The sequence below is a fragment of the Mirounga angustirostris genome, unplaced genomic scaffold (assembly GCF_029215605.1).
Source record: "Mirounga angustirostris isolate CCGP_5_RB_7025 unplaced genomic scaffold, mMirAng1.0.hap1 SCAF_13, whole genome shotgun sequence".
Taxonomy (NCBI): Eukaryota; Metazoa; Chordata; class Mammalia; order Carnivora; family Phocidae; genus Mirounga; species Mirounga angustirostris.
The window spans coordinates 44,910,833-44,924,916 of NW_026991721.1; the positions used below are offsets into that span (position 1 = coordinate 44,910,833).

The window sequence follows — 14,084 nt, forward strand, 5'->3', positions numbered from 1 at the left end:
TTCATAGCATCTAACCCAGCTGTGGGATGGTTGATAAGGAGGAAGGAGATTCTGCAGTGGATGAGATAATCTCCTATTTTAGATGACACCTAGCTAGTAAGTGGAGATAAAAGGATTTCAGCTCATTTCTTCCATATTCTAAAACCCATGCTCTTTCTTTCTCAACATAATGCCTTTCAAAGCCCACACTATTTACTGTTAGACTGAATACTCTTACTTGTCTAGATAACTTATTGTCTTTAGAATTGTCTATCCCATTAGATAGATGGGAGGATGGAGAGATACATGGAAGATAGATAATATATCTTATTGTTTTTGATATTCCAGGAATTAATAAATTAATAAATATTAACAAATAAATATTGAATTTGCAGGGGATAGATACATTTTTAGAGAATAATATATATTGATTAACGTATATTGTTTAGTAGATGGAAAAAAAAGATTAAATGACTATATGGATGCCTGGATGGAGGCATCTTATCTGACTTAGAATGACAAGTTCAGCTACCTGAGGATACCCAGGTGTCTTCTGCATCAGAAACATAAAGTCCTTTACTTTGTGGTCAACCTGGAATGGTGGATGTGCTGCCATGTTTGGTCTGACAATGGATCCAGGAAGCAATAGTGGCAATGCAGGCTCAGTCAGATTGATTCCAGATGGTTTCATCAGGACCTTACAGTGGGCATCTACAATTGGCAGCCCTGATTTGTATAGTTCATGACCCCAGGGAGGAGTGTGTTTAATTTGCCAGTCTGTAGTGTTCTAACAGGACAGACAAAACTTTTAGGCCATTGACAATACCCCAAGAGTCAGTAAAAATATAACAGGAAGCACACTGGCCAGAGCTACAAGGATGACCTTGAGTTCTGCCGCCTAAGTGGATGAACTTCCATTTTTGGTTCCGCATACCTGGGACTAAACACAAATAGCATCAGCATCCCAGTGAACACCACTGGCTTCAATTTAGTGAAACCATTAGCGAAGCAGGCCCAGGCATTTAGTGAATCCTGTGAATCCAGGACTCCATTGAGCCAGCAGCTTTGCCTCAGGGGACTTTGAGTGGAGGGTGCTTCTCTTTACCAGAGGTTCAAATCAACCTCTCTCACTCACAAAGACTTGTAGCTCAGTGGTGTCATTAAGGTTGTGAGGCTGCAAAGACAAAGAGCCTGCCACAGCTTGCTGAGTGCTTCCAATACAGGCAGTCGGTTTGGGCCTTACTTTAAGGATGCTGATTCGTGCCCTAGCTGATAATACAGACCAAGTAAAATGTCCAAGTAAGATCATACTGGCTCCAATATTCAGAGTCTAATAAGGTGCTGGGCTTCTTTTTTTGATTGTTAAGGCTAAAAAGACAGAAGTATCTCCTTGACTGCTGGAGGGAATTGCTCAGATAGCTCCTCAGTTTTGTCAGTTTTTTATCCACTCCTGCTAGCTGAGGCTTCTGACTTGCCAAGTAATAAGACATCATCTTAGTTAACAATTTGAACATCAGAAAGTAAAGCCACTCATACTAAATCTTAATGACAAATAGAAGAAGAATTTAGGTATTGAGGAAGTACTGTAAACATATTAGAAGCCTTGCCATATGAATAAAAATTCAAGGTCTTGGACCTTGAGTGCCAGTGGGATAGAAAAAAGATGTTGGAAAGGGAACATACCAAGTGCCATCAGTCGGTGCAGTGGATTTAATTACAGTTACATGTTTGGAATAGTTGAGGCAATGGGATCAACAGCAGAATCAATAATTGTCTGTGAGCGTCCAGATCCTATTAGCCTTTTTTTGCTGGCCATGCTTGGCTGTTGTTCTAAGATATTGCATTTTGGGTTACTATCCCTGCTGCCTTTAAGTCCTTAAGATGATGATTTCCTTTTTTCTTCCTAAGATTCTCCACTTTTTTTGTGGGACTACAAAGAGAAAATAGAGAAAAGAATTGGAAGGAATGATTTATGTGTTCTGTTACTATTTCTCTACATATAGCTCTTCCTGATCAAGAGAATCCCTTCTGGACTTTCTGAGAATTTACAGTGTAATGTTAGTACCAATTATACATTCAGCAGTGAAAACCACACAAGTGCTACATTGAGTTGGCCCAGAGAACCCCATACACAAGGTCATTTAGCTTTCCTGCTCCATGGTAAAGTCTGCCCAAACCCAATAAGCTGAATTCTTCCCCTCCTTCTGCCAACTCCTGGAATCTAGCAGATTGTGATTTGGGTGACTGTATGCAACAGATCTGTAAGAGTTTGAGTGCTTGCCCTCCCAGAAGTTCTCCAGTATATTTGGTTGGGTGTGTATGTTCTTCATTCCCTCTTAGGAGCAGGGAAACTTTAACTTCATTCTTAAACATCTTTTTTCCTTAAAGCATATGAGGTTAGTATTACAGGGAAGGGAGAGACCATGAATCATGGAGAGTGAGAGTAGCTCTGTGCAATAAGAAGTCACATTTACTTGTGATTTTGAGGGGTGTGTAGGTGACTTGCAGCTTAGTGAATATGGATTAATACTGTTTTTCGTCCAATTGAAGTCCTATAGCAGTAGCAAAGCCATCAATACTCCCAATCTAAAGACTGGCATATTAAACATATGCTTCCCCAGGGCACAAACTGTATGTATCTTCATGACTCATGTAGATGCTCATAGTAAGGTCCTGATGAGACCAATGGGGATCAAGCTGCTGACTGAGCCTGCATTGCCAAAATTGCTGCTTGCATTCATCCTCATACTGAACATGGCAGCATATCCACCAATCCAGACTGAGCAAAAAGTAAATGACTCTACATTTCTGATGTAGAAGCTACCTGGGTATCCTCAGATAGTTGAGCTTGACTTTCCTCTTAGCCAGATTGGAGCCCTGTTCCCTCTTTATTCCTTCAGTTAAGCATTCATCAATTTATCTAATTTAATCTTTATTTTTTCATTTATTAAACAAATATTTATTAATCCCTGGAAATTGATAAATTTGTCCTCCAAAGAACTCTAATGGGATAGACAGATATATAAACATGTGATTTATAATGCAATATGTTAATCACAATGACAGATGTAAACTATGGGAACAGAGAAGAGGAGTATCTACAATAGACTAGAATCAGAGAAATCTTGGTTTCTGCTCATAATAATTGCATATTTCTCTCTTTCACAATCAGCACAGGTACATTGCTCTATAACTATAGTTTGAAAGAGAGTGGGAACTTCTGCTCATCCAGAATGAAGTTTGGGACTTGAGGGTGATTGGTAGATTGGTGAGGATGTCCTGCCATCAGGGGATAGTCAGCAAAAACCATGGCACCATTTGGGAGCTGTCTTTGGGTTTATTTCCCAGTACTTGGCCTGGGACCACTTCGTAAATTCCTCCATTGACAGGCGTTAAACTGGAGGATCATTATTAAGCAGTTGAACATAAATTTCGTTAACATGTTGGCTACCAATTCCCAAAGACATTCCAGAAATCCCTTTCATCAGTCTGCAAGTCTCTGATTCTTTCTCTTCCAGAAAACTATGACTGTCAGCATTCTGTCCTTGTTACCACAACTGTCCAGAACAGTGAAGGGGCTAAGATCTTACCCTACTTGTAATCTAAGAACCCTGACACAGTTTCATGAATGCCAGAATATCAGAAGACTCCTAGGACAAAGACAAGGGACTTTACTCTTCACCACTGTAGCAGTAGCCAGACAGCAGTTTCTCAAGCCCCAGTTCCTATAAGGCGATGCAAAGTTGGCCAAGTGATATATTCCCATGCAATGGAGAATAACCCTCAGGCTAGGGAATGGAAATTTTTTACAATGGTCAGTAAGCAAACTTATCTTCTGCTCTGGAAGTAAACATTTTTATCATCCAAAGCTGTAGTTATACAAAGATCCTTGAAAGATAGTCCATAACGAAAGTAGTCAGTGCTTCTGCTTATTCAAGGGCTCCAACCACAGTACCATAGAGTAGAGATTCCTGCAAGTATGGGAATTTACATAAGATGAAATTAACCCTTCTATGTTCATCTTCCTATTAACCATGTTCAGCTTTTACCAGATTGATGACTTTATGCTTGAATCATCCAAGTTCAACAGTCCCTGGTGAAAAGATCTGAAATTTATAAAAACTTGCCTTTGAATAACTGTCCCATTTATGTTTTCTCTTTGGGAGCAATATAAAAATGGGTTAGACAATGCATTAATATTCTAAAACTGACATAAGCAATACTGAATAATATTCAGGTCATAGACATTTTAATGTGCATGTTAAAAGTTTGAAAAAACATTTAATTCACATTGCAGAGAACAAATAGGGAAGTATTGCTTCTTTAAACTTTTTTTTTTTTTTTTTAGCTTACAGACTGCTGTGGACCAAAGGAAAGTGCTTCATGTATTGAGCAAAATAAAGACAATCAGTGTTTTGAAAATGAAACTGACAAAAAGACAAGAGTAAGTGTTAGAGTGTTTTCTTTTTTCTGTGTTTATTGGGCAAGATATGTCTTGTTCTCTGTGAAGTGTAAACTAATTTCTGGCTTTGGCCTGGAGAGCATGTGGGTTCTCCTGCTACTGAGTTGACATTGACTGTATATCATTTTGAGCAGTTGTTGTGTTTTCATTTTGAGAATTTTGTGTTCTTTGTGTGTTTTGGTGTATATTCTTAAGTTGCTGATAATCACACAACCATTTGGTAAACTAGTTCACTTCTCCTCTCTTCTCCTGTCTGGTTCAGGGCAGGAGAATAACCCTCACACGACTCTTTGGTAGTGGCTTTTAGGTCCTATCAGAGTTTTTTGGCAATAGCTTCCCTTAAGCAATCTGAAATCTACTTTAATCATACTTTTTGTGGTTGTCATGTGTATTTATTCAAGACAGGGAATCCCAATCAATCATCTATAGGGTTATGTTAAAGAGATCATAGTGCTTTAGATAATGAAATCAAGAAGAACTTGAATCCAAGGAAAGTATGTGTATTTCCAAGTACAAATATTTTATTAATCAGTAACCTCAGATTTATTTCTGATCATTTGCCACAAATTGATCCTTATTTATTATAGCCCAATGTTATAAACTGGGGTTCCATTCTCCATTTTATTGATAAAGACATCAAATTTAATCACGAAAACAAGAAAATAAATCATTATTATTTTTATGAATATCTAATACATATTTAAAGCACAGATAAGGAGATTTTAAGTATTTTTGGAGATTATAAGTATTGGCTTTATTGAGACTTCTTGAAATATGCCTTCAGTGATGTTTCTTCTTGTCTTTCTTCTGAATCTTCTGTTAGTAAGCAGAGGCAGTCTTCATTATGGCTCTATAAGCCTTCAAGTTTCTTTCAAATATGGGGTGGTATGTCTACTGAATGGTAAATGTCAATAAAGAACAGTTTTTCTGTTTATTATCATTTATAACCTGGGCTGTTTTCTGTCATTGCCAATTAGTTGAGCCTCTTAATGTTGACTTGATCTTGGGATTTGGGTAAGGTTCTGAGTCAGTCTCAATTATGAATTTTCATCATTATGATTTCTTCTATCTTAATTGCCTTGTCTGGAGAGAATGGTCAAGAAAGAATTCTTCAGATATTTTACAGAGCAACTTGGTAAGTTTATTTAAGTAGCACGGAGACAGGGCCCGTGGGCAGAAAAAGCTGTACTTTTGCTATATGAAACTGGTGGTTATATGCTTAGTGCTCAAGAGAGATGGGATGTGCAGGGAATATTAGATCATAAATGTCTTCTTCAAATTTCTACTTATAAAACAACTTTCACAAGATTTCTCTGGTGCTTATCATTCAGCTCAGTATTAGCTATTGGTGAAATGTACTGGCAGATATGAGATCCTTTAAGAATGTAGCAGCCAGTACCTATTTGATCCTTATCAAAGCTATGCAGGGTATAGGTCAGCCTACTGGGCTAAAGGTGAACATTTTTCTGCTTCTATCCCTCATCAATGACTGTGAGGAATTTAGTTAACATAAGAAAGGTTGTATGGTGAATTGTACTTCCCTTTGTAAAGAAACTATGGAACCTAGAGCCAAATTTAACTAGTGAACAGTTTACAGAATACCTCCATAAAAGACCATTGTCTCCTCTGCTGAAACATGTTTTTGTTTAACATAGAATCTGTTATTCAAGCTATCTGAGACTGTTATAATACCCTAAATGTGTTTCCAGAAAAGGAAGTCATCTAATTTGGCAGTGACACTATTTTTCTCCAAAAGGCTAGAGGGAGAGGGTAAATGTCCATACTAGATTCATGAATACTTAGAAAACAAATTTTTAGACTTCCTGGCTGTCTAAAGGATATTTGTATTCTTGCTTCCTGAAAATGGAGTCATCAGGCCTTAGTAAGATACAGATGTGCCAACTTGTCAAGCAGCTAAATTAAGTAAGTGCTGGCAAATATACTAGGAAAACTTTTGTGTTTTTATCATGGTAAAATATATTTCTAGCCTATGTAATTTAAATTCTAAAAGCTTTAGTTTTTTAACCTCACAGGTTAGTTATGAGATTTTAATGAGATCCTAAGTATGAACATGTTTAGTCCTACCTGGCAAATGGTAGATTTTTATTCTATTGAAATAAATTTCAAGTTTTACATTTGTTTTATTAAGGTGATAGATTCCGTTACAAATAGTTCTCAAGGTTTCCTTGGGTCCATATCTATATTACATAACTAAGTTTATACCATTTTTTTGGCTGGAAACCCTTTGGTCAAGAAGAGGCTCCTGCCTTGATTTCTACTTGTTGCTGTTCAAAATAAGTTCTGATTGAATTAAAATAAGCATCAGTGAGAAATTCCTAATTATCTTAAGAAGAAAATTAATTCTATCACAAACAAAAGAATAGTCATGATTATTGTATGAACACAAGATGTTACTGTAGCTATTTAGTTCATAGACAATTCTTCAAAGGATGTTGACAGTAAACCACAATTTGGAAATCACAATTATTTAGATCTATTAAATATTACACTGGACTTTGGTTTCTTCATCTTCATAATTAGGGTGTTAGATCAGATTATTTTTAAGGATTCTTCCAGATCTAAAGTCTGATCATTCTGTGGCAGTCAATAGCAGACAAATTATATTGTATAAATAGAGTCCACTAATAATACAATTAAAGTATGTTAGCCAGCAGTAACTAATGAGCCCCATACAAATTTAGACTTATGTGATAGACATGTATCTAGAACAAAAAACAGGAACATCTTCATTAAGCCATATTAATTTGAGAAAATTTCAACAACCCAGCTCATGGGCCAGTGATTCTTTTTTTTTTAAAAAGATTTTATTTATTTATTTGAGAGAGAGAGAGAGCACAAGTGGGGGGAAAGGACAGAGGGAGATGGAGAGGCAGACTCCCTGCTCAGCAGGGAGCCTGATGTAGAACTCCATCCCAGGACCCTGGGATCATGACCAGAGCCGAAGGCAGATACTTAACCGACTGAGCCACCCAGGCACCCTGGGCCCATGATTCTTAAAGTGTGGTCCCCCAACCACAAGCATTAGTATCCTCTTAATTCTTAGGCTCCACTTCAGATCAAATGAATCAGAGAAATGCAAAGAGTAGGACCCAGACATCTGTGTTTTAATGAGACCGCCAACTGATTCTTAGGTTTGCTACAATTTGAGAACCACTGCCATGAGTAGTAAACCTCTGGACTTCCCTCTGAAGAGTCACTCGACATCTTTCCTGTCACATGCTTTAAACCAGTCAATTTAGGGAAGACCTAGAAAGCGATTCAAGGATTTATAAGGCAATTAAGATAGAAGAAATGCACCAGACGTACTTTTTAGGTTTCTTGTATGCATTTCTCATTTGTTGGTGACCCTCCCCAAAACTCTGTGCGCTGATTTTCTAACATCATTCAGAAACGTGTTAATGTCTGTATTGCTCTCTACTCACTTTTAGTTGCCCACTTTTGACCATAGCTTAATTCATAACAGGCTTCTGGAAGCTATCATACCAGATGGGAGATGTCTTCCCTAAAAATATTGATCCATAAAAATCAGAATCAGAAATAACTTTTTTTTAAAAGATTTTATTTATTTTCTTGAGAGAAAGTAAGAGAGAAAGAGTGAGAGTGAGAGAGAGAGCACAGAGGGAGAGGAAGAAGCAGACTTCCTGCTGGGCTCGATCCCAGGACCCCTCAATCATGACCTGAGCCTAGGGCAGATGCTTAACCAAGGGAGCCGCCCTCGAAATAACTTTCAATTGCATTCCTTATCTTTGCTCAGCAGGGAAACTTCTCCAATTTTTATTATACTTTTAGCAGAATTTTAATATGTTTGGAGATGCTTTTTGCCATCATTGAGGTTTAGACAACTGATTTCTCCTCTTTACAAAGTAGTTTTTTCAATTGCAAACTTTATCTTGCTCCAGTTTCAGGACGTACATGGATCATGGTGTTGTCACTTGTCGTATGATGTGGAAAACTCTCAAGTTACAAAGGGCAATACAATTTGCAAAATGTGTTACAGATATGTTTTCCAGAACTGATGAAATTTTGTAAATCTAGTAAGAAAATTAAAATGAGGAAATGAAAAAAAGGTATCATTGAGAATTCTAGACCTTTACTGATGAAGAAATATTTTAAATTTAATGTGGCTCCTGTATTTTATTATTTCCCTTGAACAATCTTAAATAAGTGGAAGTATCTTTTAAGGCTATGCTCCATGTTCAAATAAATCTAATAAATAGAAGGTAAAGTCTGGAGATACGGTTTTCTAGAATACCTGGTGAGAAACAATGAGGATTTTTAATCAGATCACAGGGAGAGGAGGGAACTTCGACAGGGCTCAGTGACCAAGTAAATTTGAGAGATGGGTGGTATCAGGATGAAAATAGGGAAATTTAGGTTGCCTAGTGGATAAACAGAATGGATTCAATAATGACGTCTTAAATTTGAGACAATGGTGGAACAGCTAAGGGGAAGTATTATTAGAGGTGTTGGACAGATTGGTTGAGAACCAAGTGTGATGTCAAAAGTAGGACAGTGTGATCGAGTGAAAAGAACATAAGGTCCACCGTCAGACACCACGGTTTATATCTTGGCTCTACCACTAATTAATCATGTAATCTTGAGCAGATTAAATGGCCTCTATTTTTATTTGTAAAATGTAGATAGTCTCTATCTTGTAGGGCCACAATAAGGATCAAATGAAACAGTTATATATGAAAGAACTGACAGCTAAATGTTCTGGTTATTGTTTATATTTGGAGACATGACTGTCTCTTAAAAATATTTTAAGTTTTAGATAATGTCTTGGTTCTTTGGTATTTTAAATCTAATTTCTTAAGCAGAAAACAGATTCTAGCTAATCTTGTGAATTAAAACTTGTTGGTAAAGGTATTAAGTGGATACTATGCAAATACCATAATGGATGGGGCATAAAGTTAGGTCCCTTTTAACAAGAACAGAGAGGTAACTGGGTGGAGAGAAATTTGACTGGAAAGGAAGCATGGTGTAGGGGTAGGTTATAACTGGAAGCCAGAGAACTTGGGTCATTGTCTTTGTACTCTGATTACTTGGGTGGTCTTGGACAAATCACTTGGCCAGGCTATGCCTCAGTTTCCTAATCTAAAGTGACTAGATAATTTACATTTTAAGTTATAATACATTTATAATACTTTGATAGAATAGGAAAATTATTGTTAGAGAATCCCAACATTGCCTTTATTTTTTTTTCAGATTAAAATGTATCTGTTAATGTACTCTGCACCTTCTGATTAAGAGTAACTTTGCAGCTCGGCTCTATTTCACTATTTACTGTCCTTGACAATATTTATAAGGAATCTTCTTTTCCTTAATGCTACTCAGCCATGGGAAAGAAGGTTTTTATATTTATTTGTTTTAGGGAGTGAGAGCAGAATGGGGATTTCCTTGCCTTTATATATGTACCTTAGATGATCTCCATGGTCCTTATTTTAAAATGGTTCCAAGTTAATCTTCCTGGAGAACTCAGTTCAAAATACCACAGAATTGTCTCCCCACCCCCACCCCATACCAACCTCAGGCTCCACACAGCAAGGCCTACCTGCTGGTTGCCCTCCAGTCTGAAAAAACAAACAGAATCAGAGGATTAAAAGTAATTTTAATAGTAATTTGGAGCAATGACTCTGCTCAGTCTTAAACCTCCTCTACTGCTGCCCTATAAGGGAGAATCTATCATTTCCTGGAAAGCCTCTAGTTATAGGATATTTACCACCTCCCAAGGTGTTCACTCCATCTGGGCAAGTTTAAATATTATGTAGTTATTCTTTAAAATTAAACTCATGATATTTAAACTATTTTAGCATATTTTCTATTTTCTAATGTCAGTGAAAGTAAAGTGGTAAACTTCTAAGTATCTGGAATTAATGGGGAATAATCTTTTCTTTTTGAGATGAGATACTGTAGTTAACTCTGGCTAATTTGGTTTACTAATGTAAAATGTAGAATGTAATTACTCCTCATTTTCTGGTTGATGAAGATATTGTGTTTTATCTTTGAGCATCTTGTAGTGCCTCAGGGTCAATATTCTGCCTATTAAAGAACAATGACTGGACTTCTATATTAGCAATGCAGGAGATCAGGTTTTTGTATAACCAACTCTGACATATTCATAAAGCAATTTTATTTTTTTTTAAAGATTTTTATTTATTTATTTGAGAGGGAGACAGGGATAGCGAGAGAGAGCACATGAGCGGGGAGAAGAGGGAGAAACATCTCCTCTGTGAGCAGGGAACCCGATGTGGGGCTCAGTCCCAAGACCCTGGGATCATGACCTGAGCTGAAGGCAGATGCTTAACCAACTGAGCCACCTAGGTGCCCCTTCATAAAGCAATTTTAACTGGTCAATCCAAATATCAATTTACTGATTTACTAGCTGCCTCTAAAGCAACACAAATACTACAGAAGTGATATTCTGGTCTTTTGGCATTTCTGTATTTAGGAACCTAGTTTTTTTATTTTTGTTTTGTTTTTGTTTGTTTGTTTGTTTGTTTTTTTTACAACTGTTTGAAAACAGCAAAGCATACTCTGACAGATTAGGGAATATTCAGATATAGAGCCCTCAAACCAAACATTTGAAGTTTATGGTATTTACTATCTGGATAGATGAGTTAATGATTTTGAAAGTACATCAGATCAGACAAAGGTGGGATGAGTTGGAGTTGGATGATCAAGCTTCATGACCTGGTTCATCTGCTCAGTCAGTAGAGTGCCCACCATGCACCGGTTTACCAACTGAATAGCTATATAAATTTGAGCAAGTCAATTTTTCTGAGCCTCAGTTTCATCACCTGTAAAATTATACTTAATTCACTGGTTGTAAATACTCAATAAGAATATGTATATGAATGTGTCTAATTACAGCCTGCTAAATAAAAAGTTAATGCTATATTTGAAAATTATTCTTTATTTTCTGTATTTATAAATACTGTGGTTAGTGTAAACATGTACTTAGAAACCAAGCTACATTAAAAGTGATAGATTGCAAATTTTGTGTTGGATCCTGATTCTAACCCTGTTTTTTTAAAAAAAAGTTTCTTTGGGACACAGCTTATTTATTCGTTCAGAAAAGTCTTTCACATCTGCTACATAGCTGGGCACTGTTCTAAACACTGGAGGTACAGCCATGGACAAAATAGATAAACTTCTTGCTCCCAAGAATAAATTTCAAGTAGAGGATATGTAAGATATGAATAAAGAAGATAATTTCAGATTGTGCTTGTTGCCGTGAAGGAAATAAATAGGATTACTTAATAGAGAATGATAGAAGGGAATGTAATTTAATTAAGGAGGTCAGTTGGGGATGTAAAAAGGTAGAATGTGGGAAGGGTGGTTAGCAAATACTCCAGAGGTGATTTATATCAACTTGAAAACAAAATAGCATTTCAGATCATATAGCTTTCCAGATTTGTGGCCTATGCATAACTATTTGGATTACTAGACTCTATTCGACTCATAGCATTGTATAATGTAAGAAAAATTAAGCTTTATAAGGAATGTACTTAATGCTCAGCAAACTTTATATAAACTGTTTTTTTAGGGGAATGGTTTTTATTGAATGTTTTTATCATTTGTAGTTTACCACCTGTAATTTTCTAAATTTCAAAGGTTGTTTCAATTTGATGATAATAAGGGCGGGTGGTTACATGGTTATCAGTTACGTATGTTTCAACTCACCTACATGAGCAAAATTGACATGCAAACCATTGTGGGAAAGTAGGTGAAAAGTGAACATTTCTTGATTTCTGTGGCAATTTTTGATTCATTCAAAATTCTTATTTAATTTTTATGTTTGCCTTACAAAGAAAACTACATACTTAACACAGAGAATACATAGACTCCTACCTTTCATAAATCATTTTCAAGATCCGGTACTATCCATATCTTTTTTCATCATGGAAACTCTCTAGAAAAGTCGTCCTTTTCTAGTTGATCCTAATTTCCTATTTGCCTCTGGAGAGTTTGAAAACGAGGGCAGGCATTTTGCCCTGATCTGCCTACAGTCTATTTATTTTACTAAGCTAACAAGCTATGCAGATGTCGTTCGTACGCCTGCTGTCCTGGGTATATGAGGAACAGACAGACGGAATGGAAGTCCATGTGGGTGGATTTCTTCAGTTATTTCCCTGGGAGCTAATCTTTTCTAACTGGAGGCTATTCCTTCTGGGTTGCTCCCAAGGTCCTTATAAACTATAAAGACCTCGGTGTAGGAGCCCAGGGATGTGTCTGTCTTTTTAGGGGGAATGCAAATTGTTTGTAATTAGTCTGCACAGAGTCCAGGCTACCTTCCGCTGGAGAATGCCTTTCAGATCTGTCTGTGTCTCACTCTCAGGTTGGACCCAGGGAGGCAGAAACTGCCTCAGGATTTGAGGTATGGAAAGCGCATTGCATTCTGGGTTGGAGTAACCTAGGTGCTGTGTGACCTAGGACGAATCTCAGAGAGCTTCAGTTTCTTCATCTATGAAATAGGGGTTATATTTCCTTTTTGAAGGGTATAGTGACCATCAGAGATAATATGTATAAAGTATGTGCCACAGTATTTCCGATAATAGCCACTTGATAAATATAAATATAATAAAGATAAATATTTGTATTTGCAAATATCTTCAGTTATATACGCCAATCTTAATTGGTGTATTTCTTTCTTAAATATATAAATATATGTTATATATATTCTTTCTTAAATATATATACACACACATATATATATCAATGATAGCTATATGTACATATGGTTCTCAAGTGGACAAAGGATGCATATCATAGGTTAAAAAAATCTCTTATCAAGAAAAATAAATGGCATAACTGAAGCTGTGATCATTCTTTCATTTCCAAAATATTTATTTTGTACCTCTTAAGTAAGGGTATCATGCTAAGTGGCAGAGAATTGTATTATATCTGTCCTCAAGGGGCTTAGATTCTAGGAGAATAAGCACAGGATATATCTCACTATTAGAGGTTTTTTTTTTTTTTCTCCTACTGGGAAAAAAACAAAATAAAGTAATGAATATAAATGGTTAAGATACAGACTTAGTGCAAGTAATTTATAAAAGTAATTTTCTGATATCAAACCTCCAGTGGTAGATTTTACTAAGAATCAATATGTTCCTGGATTGGTATCATTAACCTTAAGGAATATCAAATCAAGTAAAGCAATTTTCAGGCTTTATATCTTGCCAAAGACTTCTTGTGAAATCACAGACCCAGTTGAGCTGTATGTCCGTAAAAAAAAAAAAAAAAAAAAAATGCTTCAAGCTGATGCCTTGTTAATTTTAAAAATAAAAGAATGTTTCCCTTGAGACAAAAGGGTGGATTATCTTCTATCATCTTTAAATCTGAGGAAAATCAATGGAGACCAAGGTATACACAAAGTAGAAAGCTGCATCCTAAATGGAACTACACTTTAAAATGTTATTTTCTTTTATCTGAACATACAAACATTGTCCAATTAATCACATGTGGTACACAAAACCTAATGATTATAGAACATGTATATTTTTACAGCACATTTATACTCACTTAACATTACATGAATGATGTCCTTTTTTTTCCCCAGCAGAGGCTGCATGTTGTTTGTAAAATGCCTGCTCTAAAAGTGCTTTTATTTAATGGA

At 36.3% G+C, this 14,084-nt stretch overlaps 1 protein-coding gene across 1 annotated transcript in view; it reads left to right on the top strand.

The window, feature by feature from the left end:
- Window positions 1-14,084, top strand: part of LOC129046364 (disks large 1 tumor suppressor protein-like) — a 562,187-nt gene that overhangs the window by 514,279 nt on the left and 33,824 nt on the right. Inside the window, exon 4 of the mRNA XM_064575848.1 lies at window positions 4,328-4,423. Coding sequence (XP_064431918.1) covers window positions 4,328-4,423 — 96 coding nt within the window. The remainder of the gene's footprint in view (window positions 1-4,327; window positions 4,424-14,084) is intronic.